The sequence below is a fragment of the Strigops habroptila genome, chromosome 6 (genome assembly GCF_004027225.2).
Source record: "Strigops habroptila isolate Jane chromosome 6, bStrHab1.2.pri, whole genome shotgun sequence".
Classification (NCBI taxonomy): Eukaryota; Metazoa; Chordata; class Aves; order Psittaciformes; family Psittacidae; genus Strigops; species Strigops habroptila.
The window spans coordinates 40,503,696-40,520,351 of record NC_044282.2 but is presented as its reverse complement, the minus strand read 5'-3'; the positions used below and the strand labels follow the sequence as shown (position 1 = coordinate 40,520,351).

Here is a 16,656-nt window from a genome sequence, read left to right as displayed (position 1 = left end):
GGGTCACCCATGGGCTGCAGTTGCTCAGAGATGTCCCCCTACTACAAAATAGGTCTTTCACAGGCCATCAACCCCTCTGAGGTATTCTCACTCCAGCATGTGTTACCCACAAGGCACAGACCCTTTAGAAGTGCTACCCCTTTGGCATGGAGGGCCTCTTTCCAGGAATGTGTCTCCAACAATCCCTCCAACAGCATCTCCAGCAGCATATCCCCAGAAGCATCTCTGGCCCAAAGCAGTTGTCACTTTCTCAAACATGTTTGAGAACAGGCACTACATGCTCCTCTGACTGGTAGAAGTTTTGGCAAGTTAGAAGATGTTTATACCAGCTTCGAAGGAAGCTGTTTGTGAGTGTCACATGGTACTGCATGGCCTCCTCCCACACAGGTCACTACTACAGCCCCCAGCTAATTAACTTTTAGCTTTACATGAGTCTAAACTTTACCTATCTTCCTAAGAGGCTATATGACCTAATTGAATTTCAGCATCACTCCTGAAGTATTTTTCATTCACTGTATGGAACAAACTTTTGATCAGCCTTTTATGGGAATACTACCTTTCTCATTTTTTTTCACCCACTTCCTCAAAAGAGAGGAAGTTGCAGAAGAAAATTCTTTCTCTCTCACCTGGAGTCCACATCTGGAGAATCCCTAAAACAACTGTGCAAAGGTAAAGGACCCTTATTAAGAATCAAATTAAATAATATCCTGTAATTGTCAATAATCACAGCTGGTAATTTGCATACATGCATTTGCAATCCAAACAGATTTTTTTTTTGTGTAACTAACATTTTCAGCACCTCTCAGCAAAGGAGGTTAAATCATCTGGTTTCACTATAATACTGCCTTGTGAAAGTTATTTTCCTGTGAGCAAGCTATCTCTGCCATTATAACAAATTTAGGGACAGTTTACTAACACTCTTAAATCAGTTCATGAAGCAGAAGTACTGCTATCTGCTTCCTTTTCAGACTGAAAGCCACCATTATACTGAGAGCAGCCAGTAAGTAAAACAGCCATGGCAGCGACAAACATCCATGTCTGGAGTTGTGTCATATTATTCTGTTGTCAGCAGGAAACACTCAATGCCACGGTAAAGTTGACATTTTCTTCATTTTTTCACAGGTTTTAATAATAGTGTATTAATGGTTACAGTGACATAAGAAATACTAAAGATGCACAAATAAACCGTTTTTCAAATGCCTTTTTTTTTTTTTTTCTGTTTTAAGAACTGCTTTAAGAATAAATGTAAGAATAAATGTAATGCAAGCCAGACATAATAACAAAGTAAGGTACTCCCATACCACACTCCCATGGAAAAAAGGCAGTAGTACAGTTTCAAATATCTATAAAATTTAGGAAAATAGGTATATTCCTCTAAAAGGCCACATGGCCAACAGCCCAGCTGAAGTGCCTCTACATCAATAGACTATTTCATTTGGAAAGGACTTACAACAATCATCTGCTCCAACTGCCTGACCAATTCAGAGCTGACCAAGTTAAAGCGCGTCATTAAGAGCATTGCCCAAATGCCTCCTGAACACTGACAGGCTTGGGGCATTGACCACGTCTCTAGGAAGACTGTTGTAAACCAGGACATAATGTGTCATGGTAACACATATGGAAAATAATTCTAACAGTCTTAGTTCTGCTCTCTAATTACATTTAGCAGTAAGTGTGTGTCTATGTATTTTATTCTTACCACAGATTAGATCAACTTAATGCTTAAAGTCACATTCCTCTTTTATTGTTGTTCCCCTTTGTTTTTCTTCCACAGTCCTTCCTCCTCCTAGTATGCTGACTTTAATAGTCCTCTTTAAAATCTCATTTGACCTCATAAACTAATTCATGTACTTGTATGGTAGAGCAAGTAAAGGAAGATAAGCATTAAAAACCCATAAATTTTGGGATGGTAGAAAGGTCATTACTTTGCTTTTCAGGGAAAGAAGTCTGTACTGCTGCAGCCTCAGCCAAATAAAAATATATGCTGTTGTTTCTTAAGCAATGTCATAGCAGGAAAACAAGCATAAGATAAGCCTGAAAAAGCATAATTCCCAATCTTCTTTAATGAGATTGTTCCTAGCATGTTTCAATGTACTTGACCCTAATATTCCGAAAGGATGACTATCCATTCAGTCTGATATTACAGATACTCTTTACCTATTGTATGAAATACAAGGAAATGTGGTCATCTCAGAAAAAGAAATGAAGGCACAGATGACATATGCAGCTAAAAAGAAGTTTTTGAGGAAGTCTCATTGCAAAAGCCATTAAATCTGAACCAAAAGCTACAAACCTATTGGTTGCCTGCTCAAACCAGAATGTGAAACAATGCAAGCAATATTTATTTTCTTTCCTCTCCAGCCTTCCTTGTAGCTTTTGCCTATAGCTTTGGCAACCTAGACTTCTCAAGCTGTATCACAGAGACATTCAATTTTCTATAGTAATTATTCTCCATCTTTTACTAAATGTTTCATACTGCTGTGAAACAAAATTGGAAGCAGCCCAGTGAAAAAGTGAACAGGGAAGAAGGTCAACCTGGAACAGAGGGCGATAAATAAAATGATTGACTTAGCAGACCAGATTACTGTGTTCAGTTTGAGAATGGATGTTATTCTCTGGAGTATTTAAAAGGCTAGCAAGAAGGCAGTTATTGGACATATAATCACATGCTCCAAGAGAAGAAAGAAAAATCTCAGAATGATAGAGCTTATTGAATATCACTAACTCATTAACCAATATACGTAAACACACATGTGGCATGTTTTCACTTCCATCTCAGGGAAATCTGGCTTTTAACAGAGATCAAATATGTGCCTCCTCTGGTCCACAGCAGTCTAGCAATGTACATCCAACTCAATAAAGATGTGTATCTCCTTTTGCTCAAAACTGAATGCAATAGTGACTGTGTTTAGAAAATGAGTTTAGAAAACAAGTCCTCTCACATTTCAGTCAAGCAAAACACTGGCTAGATTTAATAGAGATTTCTACCAGATAATTAAATCAAGCAACTACAACCTGGCCAGCTGCTCACAAACAGGGAAGAACTGTTTGTGCATGTGAATATAGATGCCAGCTTGGGCTGAGAGGATGGCAAGATGATGAAGTTGAGGAACTGGCAGAAGGTTGGAATTAAGGTGAATGGATTTCGTCAGATTCATCAATTTGGTAGATAGATAGACTCTCCTAAGGAGCAGACATGGAGGGCAAGGATACTGGTGATTTTTTTTTTTTTTTTTTTTTAAGAGATTTGAGAGCCCTGGAACAAATTATCCCATTGTGAAGGAAGACTGGAAATTTCGGCAGAAAGCCTGCAGGACTAGACCACGAGATTTTCAAACAATTTAAACACAAAAAGGGGACATATAGCATAAATGGAACCAAGGACACGTTATAAATCAGGAGTATGACAGTATTGCTTGTCTACTTAGAAACGAAAATCAGGAAAGTCCAAGTCTAACTGGAGCAAAATCTAGCAAAGGACATGAGGGAAAAAGCCTACAGATATGCTAATTATAAAAGGAAGTTAAAAATACATATGGGTATGTTGATGCATTGCAGCAGAGAGGAAGGGGTGGACGACCTAATGACAAAGGCTGCAGAAAATATTTAAATATTAAATGCTTTTTTTGCTTTGCCTTCACAGTCCCCATTATGTACTTCTACAGCATGAGGAGGAACATGACACTCAGCAGTTAGGGAGCAACACGAGAGACTACTGAGAGAGGTTGGATGTATTCAAGCCCATGGGGCCAGATAGGATTCACCAGAGACAACTGCTATTATGAAGACAGCCTGTCATCAGGAGAAGCCCTGATGCCTGGAAAAAGGTTAAGACTACACCTTAAAAGACTACACCTTAAAGAAATACTTAAGATCTAAGAAGACTTAAAAATAATCACTGTGTAAGACTGGCACCAGTGTCTTCCACCAAAAGCAGACATGTTTACCTTGGTAAACAAAGTGGAACCCCCTGGCTGAGGCCCCACTCTTAGCACTGAATCGCAGAAGAATTTGATTCGATGTAGCCAAAGGCAGTGTCTCTCCTACAAACAAAACCAGAAAATAAATTAAATACGCAGAACAGAACAGTTACAACTCTTCAGTAAATAATCAAATATAGTGTTAAAATACACTGGTTTATATTATCTTCTGTAGTTAAAGAAAACATAAATAAGTTTCTAAAATTACATTTGCCATTGGACGTTTGAAAACTTGTCTGAATAAGACTTAATGATTCAACAACTTAAACTTTCTGACATTTACTGCTGCTGTTGGAACTACAACTCCAATAAACCTCTTGTCTGGGGAACCCTAGCGCCATCTGGGGCCAAAGTCATCAGAGGAACTTTTGGTTCACTTCTGTGACTGAGAGCTTTAGCTTACCTTGTGAAACACATGGAACAATTAAAAGTATTTGAAAAATGCCATAGAGAATCTTCATGTGATGTTTACCATTTCAAGACTAAAACTGAAACAAGAGTGAGCAGCTCTATGACTCATTTTATGTAGTTGTCTCAATAAAATATATGGTCACATACCATGTGTTAGATTACTTTCTAATTAGACATTCAGAAAACATAGATGTGTAATTCACAGAGTTTAGGGGCAGAGGAGATAGCTGTACTTTCCAATCTGCCCTCTTGCATAAAGATCTGGGAATTTCATTCAATTATGCCGGTACTCATCCCAGTGATCAGTTCTTGTCTAAACCATGTTCCAAAAGAATGTCTTGATTCAAAGATTTAGAAGGGTGTTCCATTTCCCTTGGCATCCTGTTACAATGACTTTATTATTTTATTTCCAAATGAAATTCATAACACCCTTTTGATTTACTTTTTCCATACTGAGCTGTATAAGAAATGCCTAATTCTTTTCTTTATTACTTACCTGAGTGGGATCCAGATAGTGAACTAAGAAGTCTAGCCTGAGAGTTTTCTCCATCAAATAATTCTGCCACATCATTCAAAGCTGTCTGAAAATAGGCAAACTGTCCAAATACAACTGCAAAAAGAGAGAAGATAAAACAAGAACCTAATCTTTAAAAACAAATTTAATGATATATTTTTTGCTTGTCTTAGTTGCCAGTGGATTCCTGTATGAATCCTTTCCACGTTAGTTTATTGTCTACCATGATAAACAGCTACATTAAACATAAGTAATAATTGTTTCCTTATTTTTAATTAAAAAGATGATGATTAAATCACTCTTTCCCCAAAACTGTGCTTTCCAGTCTTCTTCCTTATTGCATAGGTACCTATAAAAAAATGAAGTATCTAAAAGGGAAAGTTTTAACCCAAATTTCATTACCAACCTTAGCAACTATTAAGGAGCATCTATCATCAGAAATCGTTAGCTGCTTATCCAGCTTTAACCTGAGGAAGTTTTAAACTTATTGATTTGGAAATTTTTGTAACTTCGTTTTGGTACTTACTTTATGAGAAAGAATATAAACACTTATCAAATATTAAAGGCATCAATGTGTTCACAGTTTTAATACATTGCTATATGTAATTCGCACTTCAGCTGTAAGTAAAGCGTATTAACAAAAAAAATCATTTAATTATACAATGTCTCATTAGTAAATATCAAATGCTTCACTGAAAACAAATATCAGATAGCAATAGAAGCATGAAGTAATAAACCAGTAAAATCAAGTCAATAAAAATATCATGCACTCTATTCAACCATACTTTATTGTCTAGGAAGGAATCTGTTTTAAAATTACACCTAGTCCAGATTCTGTATGCAAACCATGGGCCTTCAATGCAGCACAATTTCTGTACAGACTGTATTTTCCAACTTTTTGTCAAGTTCTTTTTTGTTCTTTTCTTTTCTTTGTTTAAACCTATTGCATAACCCAACGTACTGATTTTCAAAAGCAGGGCTAACTCTGAAGTTAGATTAGGATGCTCAAGTCTTTTTCTGAGCAAATTTTGAAAATTGGCAAAAATTCTTCTTCAAGGTACCTGTACTTAATCACCATCATGGTGAAGTATGTTTTCCTTATGTCCCGTTGGAATTTATTGTGCTGCAACTTGTGACTACTGCCACTTGTTCTCTTATTGCATACTTCCAGAAGGAAGGGTCCTCCTTCACTTATTTTCTCCAGGTTGAACTTCCTTCAACTTTTCCTTGTACTGTGCTTCAGCCTCCTAATCATCTTGCTGGCTCCCTGTTGGGCTTGTTCTATTTTAGCAATCTGTGCCTTGTAATTTGGAAGCACAAAACTATAGACATAGTTAGTAGATGCTACTTCATGAAGGCTATAAAGAGGGAAAAAGCACCTTCTCTCAACCTGAGGGCTACTAATGCCTGCTAATGCAGCCCAGTGTGCAGTTAAGTCTTCATTGCTGCAAGGGCACCCTTTGTGCAAACTATTATTAACTAGAAGTAAAGTTATTGTAATGTTCTTTGATCCCCAAACCTCAATGAAAAAACTGCTGAGTCCTCATGCATTTTATGCATAGAGAAAGTACCAAACATACTAAATGTATTCAGTCTTCTGGTAAGTAAGTAGTAAAATTACTGCTATTTGTCTGGACTTGAATTAGAGTTTTGTTTGAAGTCACTGGCTTTGTGATTTTTCACAAACATTTCTGGTACTTTTATGTAAAACTGTGCTTGTTAAATGTGATGTAAATAAAGTTAAAACATAAACTGATTTTACTTTGACAACTGATTTTACTTTGTAGAAAGGTTCAATGAATGATTATCCTATGATGATGAATGATGTAATCAATGGAAGTATTCAGGATATGCTTGGATAGCAGACACAGATAGATTAGCTGAAGTCTATTGATTACTCTAGGGAGAAGTAAACGGCCAAAACCCTAGAATCAATTTCTGTGTCAAGAATTCATTTATTTTTTATAAGCAATTTGTAATAAATTAAAAATCTAAGGTCACTGTTATGCACAAAGGACATTTGAACAGTAGAACAATGATTAATCATCGATAAATTAGTAGAAGAAATTCTTACCAAATTCTTTAGGTACAGTTATTGAATAATGGCAAGTCTGTCCAGTAGTGTAATTATGAGGATAACTTGGTGATAAAACAACTCCTTCTGATCCAGTATACTGCCCACCACATGGTGCTGGAAACAGAACAGAAATTTGTTATATGAATTGTTTTTTGTATTGGTGTAGCCTGAAAATTAAAACCTACAGATTACAAAGTGACAGTTTAGTACTTTTGCTTTTGTTTGGTTTTCCTATAATGATGTACCTAATGGTTCTTTCTCAGGATATCTTTTTTATTAAAATTTCCATAAAATTAGAAGACATGAGAGTCTGACTTAAATATTCACACAGCACAGGAAGTATAAATTATTTAGTTGAAAGAAACTCCAAACACAGAATTTAGGTTTTGTTTGGTTTTTTGTTGTTTTGTTTTTTGGTGGGTTTTTTTATTTTATTTGAATAAATGACTATATCTATATATCCTTGTTAAAAAAAAAAAAAAAAGATCAGAAAAAGAAAAAGGTACTGCATAAATAAACAGGACAACACAGTTATCTTGGACCTCAGGAATACGTAGCTATGCTAACAGTACCCTGCACAGAATGCCATGGATTCTGCTTTGTGAATGTATGCTTGCATTTTTTTTGCTTTTTATAACTTCCTAGATGATTATCAAAAAAGCATATAGATTATAAATATAAAAAAAACTTTGGACCTATATGTATATAAACCCAAACTCCTTACAGCTACAGAAGTCAGACGTAATATTTAAGGACAGTGGAACCCCAGCCTTCAAGATTAGTCAGGCATTAGGTAAGTAGCAGTTCTGCCTGTATTAAAAGAAAAAAGTGAGCAATGCGTATGTTCTTTCCACGTATCAGCAATGAACGTGGCACACTAAGGGACTGCCGGATTTACCAATTATAAGTGAAAGCATTACACCACAGGAAGTCTGTGTCTCAAGGATTTCTCAAGAAAAGCCAAAGCAGGGAGTGGATGAAAGTGATGTGCTTTTTCAGAAATAGCTAACATAAAGAGTGGTTATTTTTAAGTTAAAATATCTCCTTGTGTTGGATAAATACTCGATATAAGAAAATAAGAAAATAAGTAAATACTTATTTTCTATATATTGAAAATAAAGTATTGCTGTCACTCTTCTCAACTTTTGAGAACTAATGGAAAGGCTTGTTTCCTATCAAATTCTTCATTAAAATGTAAGTCTTATAATAATTACATTAGTTATATGCAATCTAGTGTTTTTTTCAAATTATTTCATCAAACGCTACTAAAAACTATAGATTTTACAAGAATAAAAGATAGTTGTACAATGCCATTTTACCCAAGAAGCCAATAATGAAAGTATTTAAAAAAAACCCCAACAAATAGATAAATTAGATTATAAAAAAAATAGAATAATCACATTACTTTTGTTTTTAAGCAAGGAAAAGATCATTGCATAATCTAAACAGTTCTAACAACTGCCTGGAAAGTAGCACTGAGAAGGACCTGGAGTCCAGGTGGACAACAAGCTTATTGATCTGGGGCTATTCAAAGGACACTGCTACCAGCTCCTGGCTCTGCTCACCTGGCTCATGTGCTGTGGGACTGGAAGTAATGAGTGAAGGTAAGCCAGTCCTTTGGTCATCCTTGGCTCCTCACTCATCTGCCCTTGTGGGGCAGACCTGCTCTTTCTGTTCCCTGGCAGCAACTGGGCTTTAAAATTACATTTGAAATACCTTCAAAAGTTTAACCGCCTTATACAGGTAGCAATTAATACTACAAATCTGTGTCTTCTCTTAGCTGCTTGTATGAATTATTCAAAATACAATGTAATGATAGAAGATGAGAAGTTTAATCTATCCATAGGCTGAACAGGATTATGTGGCTGAGATGAAACTCAAATATCACAAGGAATCATGAATGCCGTGAATTTCAAATCTACATTTCTTCTCTTCTTGCTTTGAGGATACCAGAAACTAAGCCACAAAGTCTATCTCCTAATTACCAGGTGAAATTCTCAAGTCATGAACATTTCCCTTGAACAAAAATATATCACTTGTGCTTAATTTAAAACAAATACAAAAGTTGTGGAGTTGTAAAAACGTTCCCTTCTAAAATGTGTTTTACTAGTTTCAGGTATATCTTTGATAATATCTATGATAACATCTTTGCAGTATATCCACTCTGTAAGGAAAGCCCGGGAGTGCGCAGGGCAATAAAGGTACAAGAAAAGTTCTCTCACAGATTAAGGCTGTAAAATTTACCAGTACAGTGCTGTGGCAGTCAAACATATCCTAAACACATCTCTCAGTTTTGACTATATGTAATGTTTGTTTTAGTGAGCAAAGCCAACTTTTTGAGAATATGTAAATTAATAATGAAAATAGTATGCCTGAAATGTTCCATTAGTACTTCAGAATATACCTACTGGCAGTTGCTGGCTGTTACCTTGCTAAAAATGAAATTTGTTTTCATCATGTCTGACTCTAAAATGCTACCTTGAAAAAAAACCACAACCCAACCCTCAATAAAAACTACACCACAAAGAAATAAAATTGAATTAATTCACTTAATTAGGATAATTGACTTAAAGAACTAAGTGCATCACTTTCAGACATTAGTAGTGTTTACTATGCGGTAATCATTTTAGGTTCTTCTCCTTTTTTCATGCTTTGAAATCTGTAACGCTTCTTCATACAATATTTTAGAGAAGTTCAAAAAGAGGCAATTAGCTATCAGTATAAATGAAGAAATATAAACCCAGAATATTGTGTTAAAATTGCATTATGAGCATTTTTGTTTGGTATTTTGCATTTTGATTGAGTTAAGCTGTATATTAGAAGAGGGTTTTATGTGACAATAAAGGTGAGCCTCAGTGTATTTTGGTTCTGGCCTCCTACATGAATCCTACCCTTAAAATTATGTATAAATATGATTTACATGTATTTCATACCTATATTTAGACTTTCCACTCACATTACTGTTCTTTTACTTTAAATTATTAATGTCTAATTTTACTCAAAACTGTGTCCTCTGACAAAAAGGATTCTTTACTTCCTTTCGATCGTTGACACAGCCTTCATTACAGTACTATGGTAAACTAAGATTTACAAGGATCCAAAAAGCTTGTGCAGACTCAGTAACCTGTGGTTCCATTATAACCCACAATTTGAGACTTTTGTCCTTCTCATAATTCAAGACTATTTTATTAAAGAGATAAATATTTCTTTATCTAGGTTTACTCCGTATTAGAGACACAAGTGTAGCAATAATCATGTATCACGTAAATGATACAATAAAAAAACCTCCACATATAAACTGAAGTCATAAGAGTGTGTGGTTTAAAACGGAACACACAGTAAACCATATGAGGTAAACAGATTTAAAATACTTTCACAAGCATTTATTCCAATGTCAAGATACCCGATCTTTCTGCTTCTTTAGACACTCAGTGTTATTTAGAATAGATATCACAGCATCTCAATATTGCATTAATTGTCACCTTGGAATATGAATTATAACTACTGAGACAGAAAATTAAAATTACATCTCAGGGTTATGGCTAACTAATTTGTGCTCTATCCCTTGTTTCAGCATTTGTGTTGTATAAATATATAACAATCTTAGCAAATCAAAAGAAAGTTACATGTATTAGTTATTGTCAATAAAGTACTAAGTGATTTATGTCGAAAAATGATCTGTAAAATTTTAGATTTTTAATTATCTATTGATGATCCTCAAAATGAACCCAGTGTCAGATATTGATGTCTATTTTGTTAAAATACAGCTATTATTTTAATATATATATGTCTGCCTGTTCTAGACCTTTATTCCTGGGTGTAAAAAATAGAGGATTAAAAAGAACATTTCCCGTAATTCTTTATTTCATATTCTATAAAGTGCTACAATAAAAGATACCATTTTAATAGCAAATTATTTCTTAAGAGGATAGTCATTCTCCTTTAAAAATTAAGAAAATAAATGCTGATTTTTAAATTTAAATTTGAATTTCTGTAAAGACACAAAAGTAAGATGAAAAGTATATCAGTTTACAAGACGAACCACACATCTTTTTTTTCTCTATTAAAGCTAAATTATTGCCATGTCACAGCAAAAACTGCATTCTGCACTCTTTATAAGTAAAACAATCATCCTGCTGTTCCATGTGCTCTAAATATTCACCATATGGAGGGGAAAAACACTTGCTATTTTTCTTTAAAATCTTTTAAAAAATAAAGTTACTGCATCAACAACCCCTAAGAAAAAAATATCCATCCTAATTTCTCTTTTTTGTTGATTGTTGTCAACAAGCTGAACATGAGCAAGCAACGTGCCTTTACAGCAAATGTGGCCATCAGCGTCTTAGGCTAAGTGTTAGAGAGATTATTTCCCAAAACAGCTGGGGAGGTTATCCTTCCCTTCTACTCAGCACTGTTGAGACTGTATCTGGAGAACTGTGTTCAGTTCTAGGCTCCCCAGTACAAGAAATACATGGATTTAGTGGAGTTAGTCCAGTGAAGAGCCATGAAGGTAATTAAGAGACTGGCACATCTTCCACATGCTGAGAGCCAGAACTGTTTAGCCTAAGAAATAGAAGGCTTGGGGGATCTTATCAGTGTATATAAATACTTGATGGGAGGAAATGACGAAGAGGGAGGAGCCAGACTCTTAGTAGTGTCCACTCACAGAACAAGAGACAGTGATCACAAATTAAAATTCATGATGTTCCATCCTAACACAAGAAAACACTTTTCTATTGTGCAGATATTCAACACCAGCAAAGGTTGCCCTGAAAGGTTGCGGAGTTCCCATCCATGGAGATACTTGAAAACCAACCAGACACAATCCTGGGCAATCTGTTCTAGGTGACCCTGCTTGAGCAAGGTTGGAGTAAGTGTTCTTCAGAGGTCCCTTCCGATTTCAGAGATATGTACAGGGGTCCATGCAGGAGATAAGCTAATTACAGTGTAGATTTGAGGACCATTCAGGAGGCAGTCAGAAACAGAACTTTAAACCAGCACATATAACACAATTCAGGCAAGGAGTGAAGGCTCAGAAAGAACAGCCTCTGTCCCATGCTTACTCTTGCACTGTGCCTAATAAATTTTAAAGAGTGCTATATGGTCTGGACAAAAATCATGCTTGGAAATAGTCTAACAACTTGAGTCTAACAACCCATATCCAGTTCCCAGCCCTTGCCTGAGCACAACTGAAACACCATATGCGTAGTTTAAGTTGCTACTTCTAAAATGCAACTCTGAATTACTACCACTAGGAAGGTAATACCTGAAAACTTCTTGAGCCTACGTGGGAGCACAGATCAATCCCTTTTATTATAAATCAGTCATATATTGAAGCTCCATTTTGTTTAAAGGACTGCCCCTGCTTGCAATCTAAGAAACAATAAATTGACAACTGGTAATACAAAGAGAATAAAAAGAAAAAATTGATAGGTCAGTAATACTTCATAATTATTAGTCTATTTTATATGGACTCTTACACAGATCAGAAAGCCTTCCACTAAAATTGATGTAAAGGGGAAACCATGGAAACTTGTTATTAAATTATAATTATTATTATGAACATAATAACAGGTGTTGATTTCAAAATCTATTTTGAAATAGTTAAAACAATACGAAACCATGGAAACTTGTTATTAAATTATAATTATTATTATGAACATAATAACAGGTGTTGATTTCAAAATCTATTTTGAAATAGTTAAAACAATACGTTAGTGACTAAGCTATAGTTGAAAACTCATAATTTTTATTTTTTAGCTTCAGATGCTTCTTAATGCAAGATACATGCATAGAAATAGTATAAACAGCCTCAGAGACTCAGAAACTCTGGATTCACTGGAGGGACAAGGAAAAGGGTAAGAAAATAGTACACACCATTACAAGATGGCAACGCTCGGTTCCACGCCGGCTTTCCATCTGCACCAATTACACATGTTATAGTTGAAGGATCGATAATCTTATATCCAGAATCACACTGGTACGTAATGGCTGAACCAAGCTTAAAGTCTGTTCCAATTCTTGTCCCATTCATGATGTTTCCAGGATCAAAACAAGCTTCCCGTGGCTTTTCTGTTAAAATGAATTAAAGTAAAATATACACTTTCAATTAAAATAAAAGAGCATAAAATTGAACAATTACTGGTGTTTTTTTCCCAGTCAGTTTACATTTTTCAACAGCTTATTAAAATATTTTTTTAGTTTCTGTATGCTTACTACAAGGTCATGGAAGTTTGCATTAGATTGGTTATCTGGCCAAGGAAATTATACTGAGAGGATCTAACCAAGAGCATTTTCTTCCTACCTTTTGTTAGTAGAACTCTCCAAAAGCTGAATGACTCCAATGAAGCTTAGTAGTGTAACAGAAGAACTAACATTTCTAGAATTCACCACTTAACACATTTATGTTTTTTAACCAAGTATCATGATCAGTACTCAATAACTTCTGGTTAGAAAGTTACCATACTATGGAATAATTCAAACATTAAAAATTTATTGTCCCTTTATGCTTCACATTTCAGAAGATTTAATAATAACTGGAGCTTGAAGGCTGACAAAGAAAAAAAGCAACAGTTATTTTCTGGCATGAGCTAATAGGTATGATATATTTAAGTCAAACTGAGTATACACATTGACGTCAACAAGGCTAGGATTTCATTCATCTTTGGCAAGTTAAAATACCAAGATGGGATGGGAGAAACAATTCATATTAGAAATTACTTTCTTTCAAGAACACAACTGAGATGATCATCAAATAGGAAGGATTTATGCACAGAACATTATAACTAAATGAAAACAAAATATTAGTATTACTCCACTGTCGATAACTATGCAATACTTTTGCCTACATAAGGCTTGAAAACGATTTCAGAAAATATTGTGCAATATTCCTTCTATAAATAGTATTTTGCAAAAAATGTGAACTCTTTATGAGAAGGATGCACCTAATAAAAATAAAGTTCATTATAGGAGGCAAAAATTTTTATTAAAAAATTCCAGAGTCAAATTCAAATTTACAGCATGCCTCCTTTCCTTGTTTTATTTTAATAAAGTACATATTTTAATTAAATACTCAAGGAGTATTATTGGAGAGCAAAACTAGATGTCCATAATCACAAATGTAAATATTGCCAAGGCCATCAGCTCTGATGCAGGCAGGTTCTGCAGCAGAGTGGAGGATTGTGGTGCATGGGGAGGGTTTCCTGTGCCAAGCAAACCCAGGGGAATGCAGAGACCCATCGGGAGCCGTCAGCTTGCACAAACAAGAGTGGCTGACAAGGCAGGCATGGTGCTAAGGGTAACAGTGGCCATCCGCCACTCCCACAAAAGGCAGGCCTAGGGAGCATGAGCGACCAGGAATGCTGGGACAGGCACACCTAGCATGGTGTGTCAACCAGGACCCGGCATGGCAGTTTGCGCAGTTCACACAGGAGGCTGCTCTTTGAAGGAGGGGCATTCCACAAGCCGAGTAGGACTTCAAGTCAACATAACCCAGCAACTAGGCACTGTTCTGTGGCCATCTGCACAGGTCAAGGACATTCATCCTATCCGACCCTCCAGGCAGAAAGGGCACTCAGAGGAGAGAAAAGCCTGCAGCTCTGGCTGGGGGGGTCTGCACCATCTATCACAGCTGTGGTAGCACAATTACAGGCTGGGCAGAGAATGGATTGAGAGCAGCCCCCAGAAGAAGGACATGGGGGTGTTAGTTGACGAGAAGCTCCATACGAGCCGGCAGTGTGCACTTGCAGCCCAGAAAGCCAACTGTATCCCGGGCTACATCAAAAGGAGCATGACCAGCAGGTCAAGGGAGTGGATTCTCCCCCTCTACTCCACTCTTGTAAGACCTCACCTTAAAGCAGCCTTCTAGTACCTAGAGGGGGTCTACAAGAAATCTGGAGAGGGAGTTTTTACAAGAGCAGGTAGGGATAGGACAAGGCGGAATGACTTTAAACAGACAAGAGGGGAGATTTAGGTCAGATATAAAGAAGAAATTCTTTACTGTGAGGGTAGTGAGACACTGGAACAGGTTTCTAGGAGAATCTGTGGCTGCCCCATCCCTGGCACTGTTCAAGGCTAAGCTGAATGGAACTTTGAGGAACCTGGTCTACTGGAAGGTGTCCCTGCCCATGGCAGGGGGTTGGAACTAGATGATCCTTAATGTCTCTTCCAACCCTAACCATTCTATGATTCCATACATTTTATATAAATGTTCAATAATGTACTTATGGTACTACCTTATTGTACTGCCCTTATTGTACTTAATGTACTGTCCATCGAAAATAATAACTTTTTAAAATATACTGCTCTGCACATATACTTTTTTTATTATTTCATTTAACTTTCAGTTGCATAGAGGCACACGTATCAGACGTAGATCAATGTGGTTTGCTTCCATTATCAAGAATAAGAAGCTGAGGCAGCACCTCTGCTGATGAAAAACAGCTTGATAAATCTCAGCAGAGATGAAAATTAAGCTGGAGACGGCATCCGTGACCAGAAAAGGAACTGGCATTTGAAACGTTTATCTTTAATAAACAGTCAGCATAACCCATTCTCTGGCTAGTAATAGCCCCAGAAAATGAAACTATTGTCCAGCAGTAGTTATTCAAAAATGGGTATGTAGATTCAACAATAAAGTGGAAAGGAAAATGTATTGTTACATATCAGCAAGGAAGCTGCAGCAGTCATGTATTCTAACTGGGTAAGACAATTCCATTATTCTACAAGTCTCTTCCTAATGCTACTTTTGATGTGCATCTTCTATCTCTACTTTTTTTTCTGGAAGATGAAAATGTGTATAAGTGATGTGAAAGAGTTTTCATGAAAGAGGAATACTGTGTTCCTCCACACATTTACAGAAAATAGTTTTTAAAACCTGTATCAATGCAAAGAGGTATTTGGCAGTTCAGTATGAGTTCACCGAGAAGTAAACAGATTTGAGTCTCAATATATACTAAATAACAATTCCTTCCTTTTATGTTTCCATTGATCATGGTGCAAACAGTACCTTTATAGTCAATGGCAAATCCTGACATTCCAACAGAAGCATCACTGCGAAAAGCCAGAAACAGGCTGCTACCACTGCTCTCTATTCTTTCAGGAGCCTGTGAGCCTTGAAAACTGCCAATTAGAGGACTGTTGGAATCTTCCCCTTCATAAATATGTAGAAAATCGTAACTGGGTTCCATATTGAAACTGAAAATAAAGGAAAAAGAGAATTAAGTCTTCATTTCTTTTTCGTGAATTAAACACTACTGTGACTGTGGCTGCCAGCCTTCTGCCTAAGACATTTTCCTCTCCAGAAATAAAAGTCTTTTAAAATATGACCCACAGTGAAAATTTACTAACTTTCAACTGATTTGAAAACCTCCACTTTTCCAAAAGATATACTGTCCAGCCATCTTTCAGGCTCTGTTTACAGTCAACGAAAAAGCAGCATATCCTCCCAATGATTTTAACACCTTTCTCAAGATGAAATTAATCACCTGCTGTAGAAAGGCCACCTCTTACCAGTGATCACAGGAATGATCCAGACAAACAGCTTAAATTAAAAGGCCAGCTTTTACCTGGCTAAACTGGACGATATTAAGTCCACTCATTACAAACATAAATTTACCATTTTAGATGTAAGATGCTTTCAGATGGAAAGACCACCATCCTGGAATTGGCCTCTG

The 16,656-nt window shown here is 36.2% G+C and overlaps 1 protein-coding gene across 4 annotated transcripts in view; it reads right to left on the bottom strand.

Annotated features, from left to right (window-relative positions):
* The window catches only part of CSMD1 (CUB and Sushi multiple domains 1), a 1,137,242-nt gene that overhangs the window by 169,534 nt on the left and 951,052 nt on the right, over positions 1-16,656 (bottom strand). For all 4 annotated transcript variants that reach the window (XM_030490098.1, XM_030490097.1, XM_030490096.1 and 1 more), the window contains 5 exons: positions 15,990-16,177; positions 12,860-13,054; positions 6,980-7,096; positions 4,888-5,001; positions 3,948-4,043 (listed from right to left, as the gene is read on the bottom strand). In XM_030490098.1, coding sequence (XP_030345958.1) covers positions 3,948-4,043; positions 4,888-5,001; positions 6,980-7,096; positions 12,860-13,054; positions 15,990-16,177 — 710 coding nt within the window. The remainder of the gene's footprint in view (positions 1-3,947; positions 4,044-4,887; positions 5,002-6,979; positions 7,097-12,859; positions 13,055-15,989; positions 16,178-16,656) is intronic.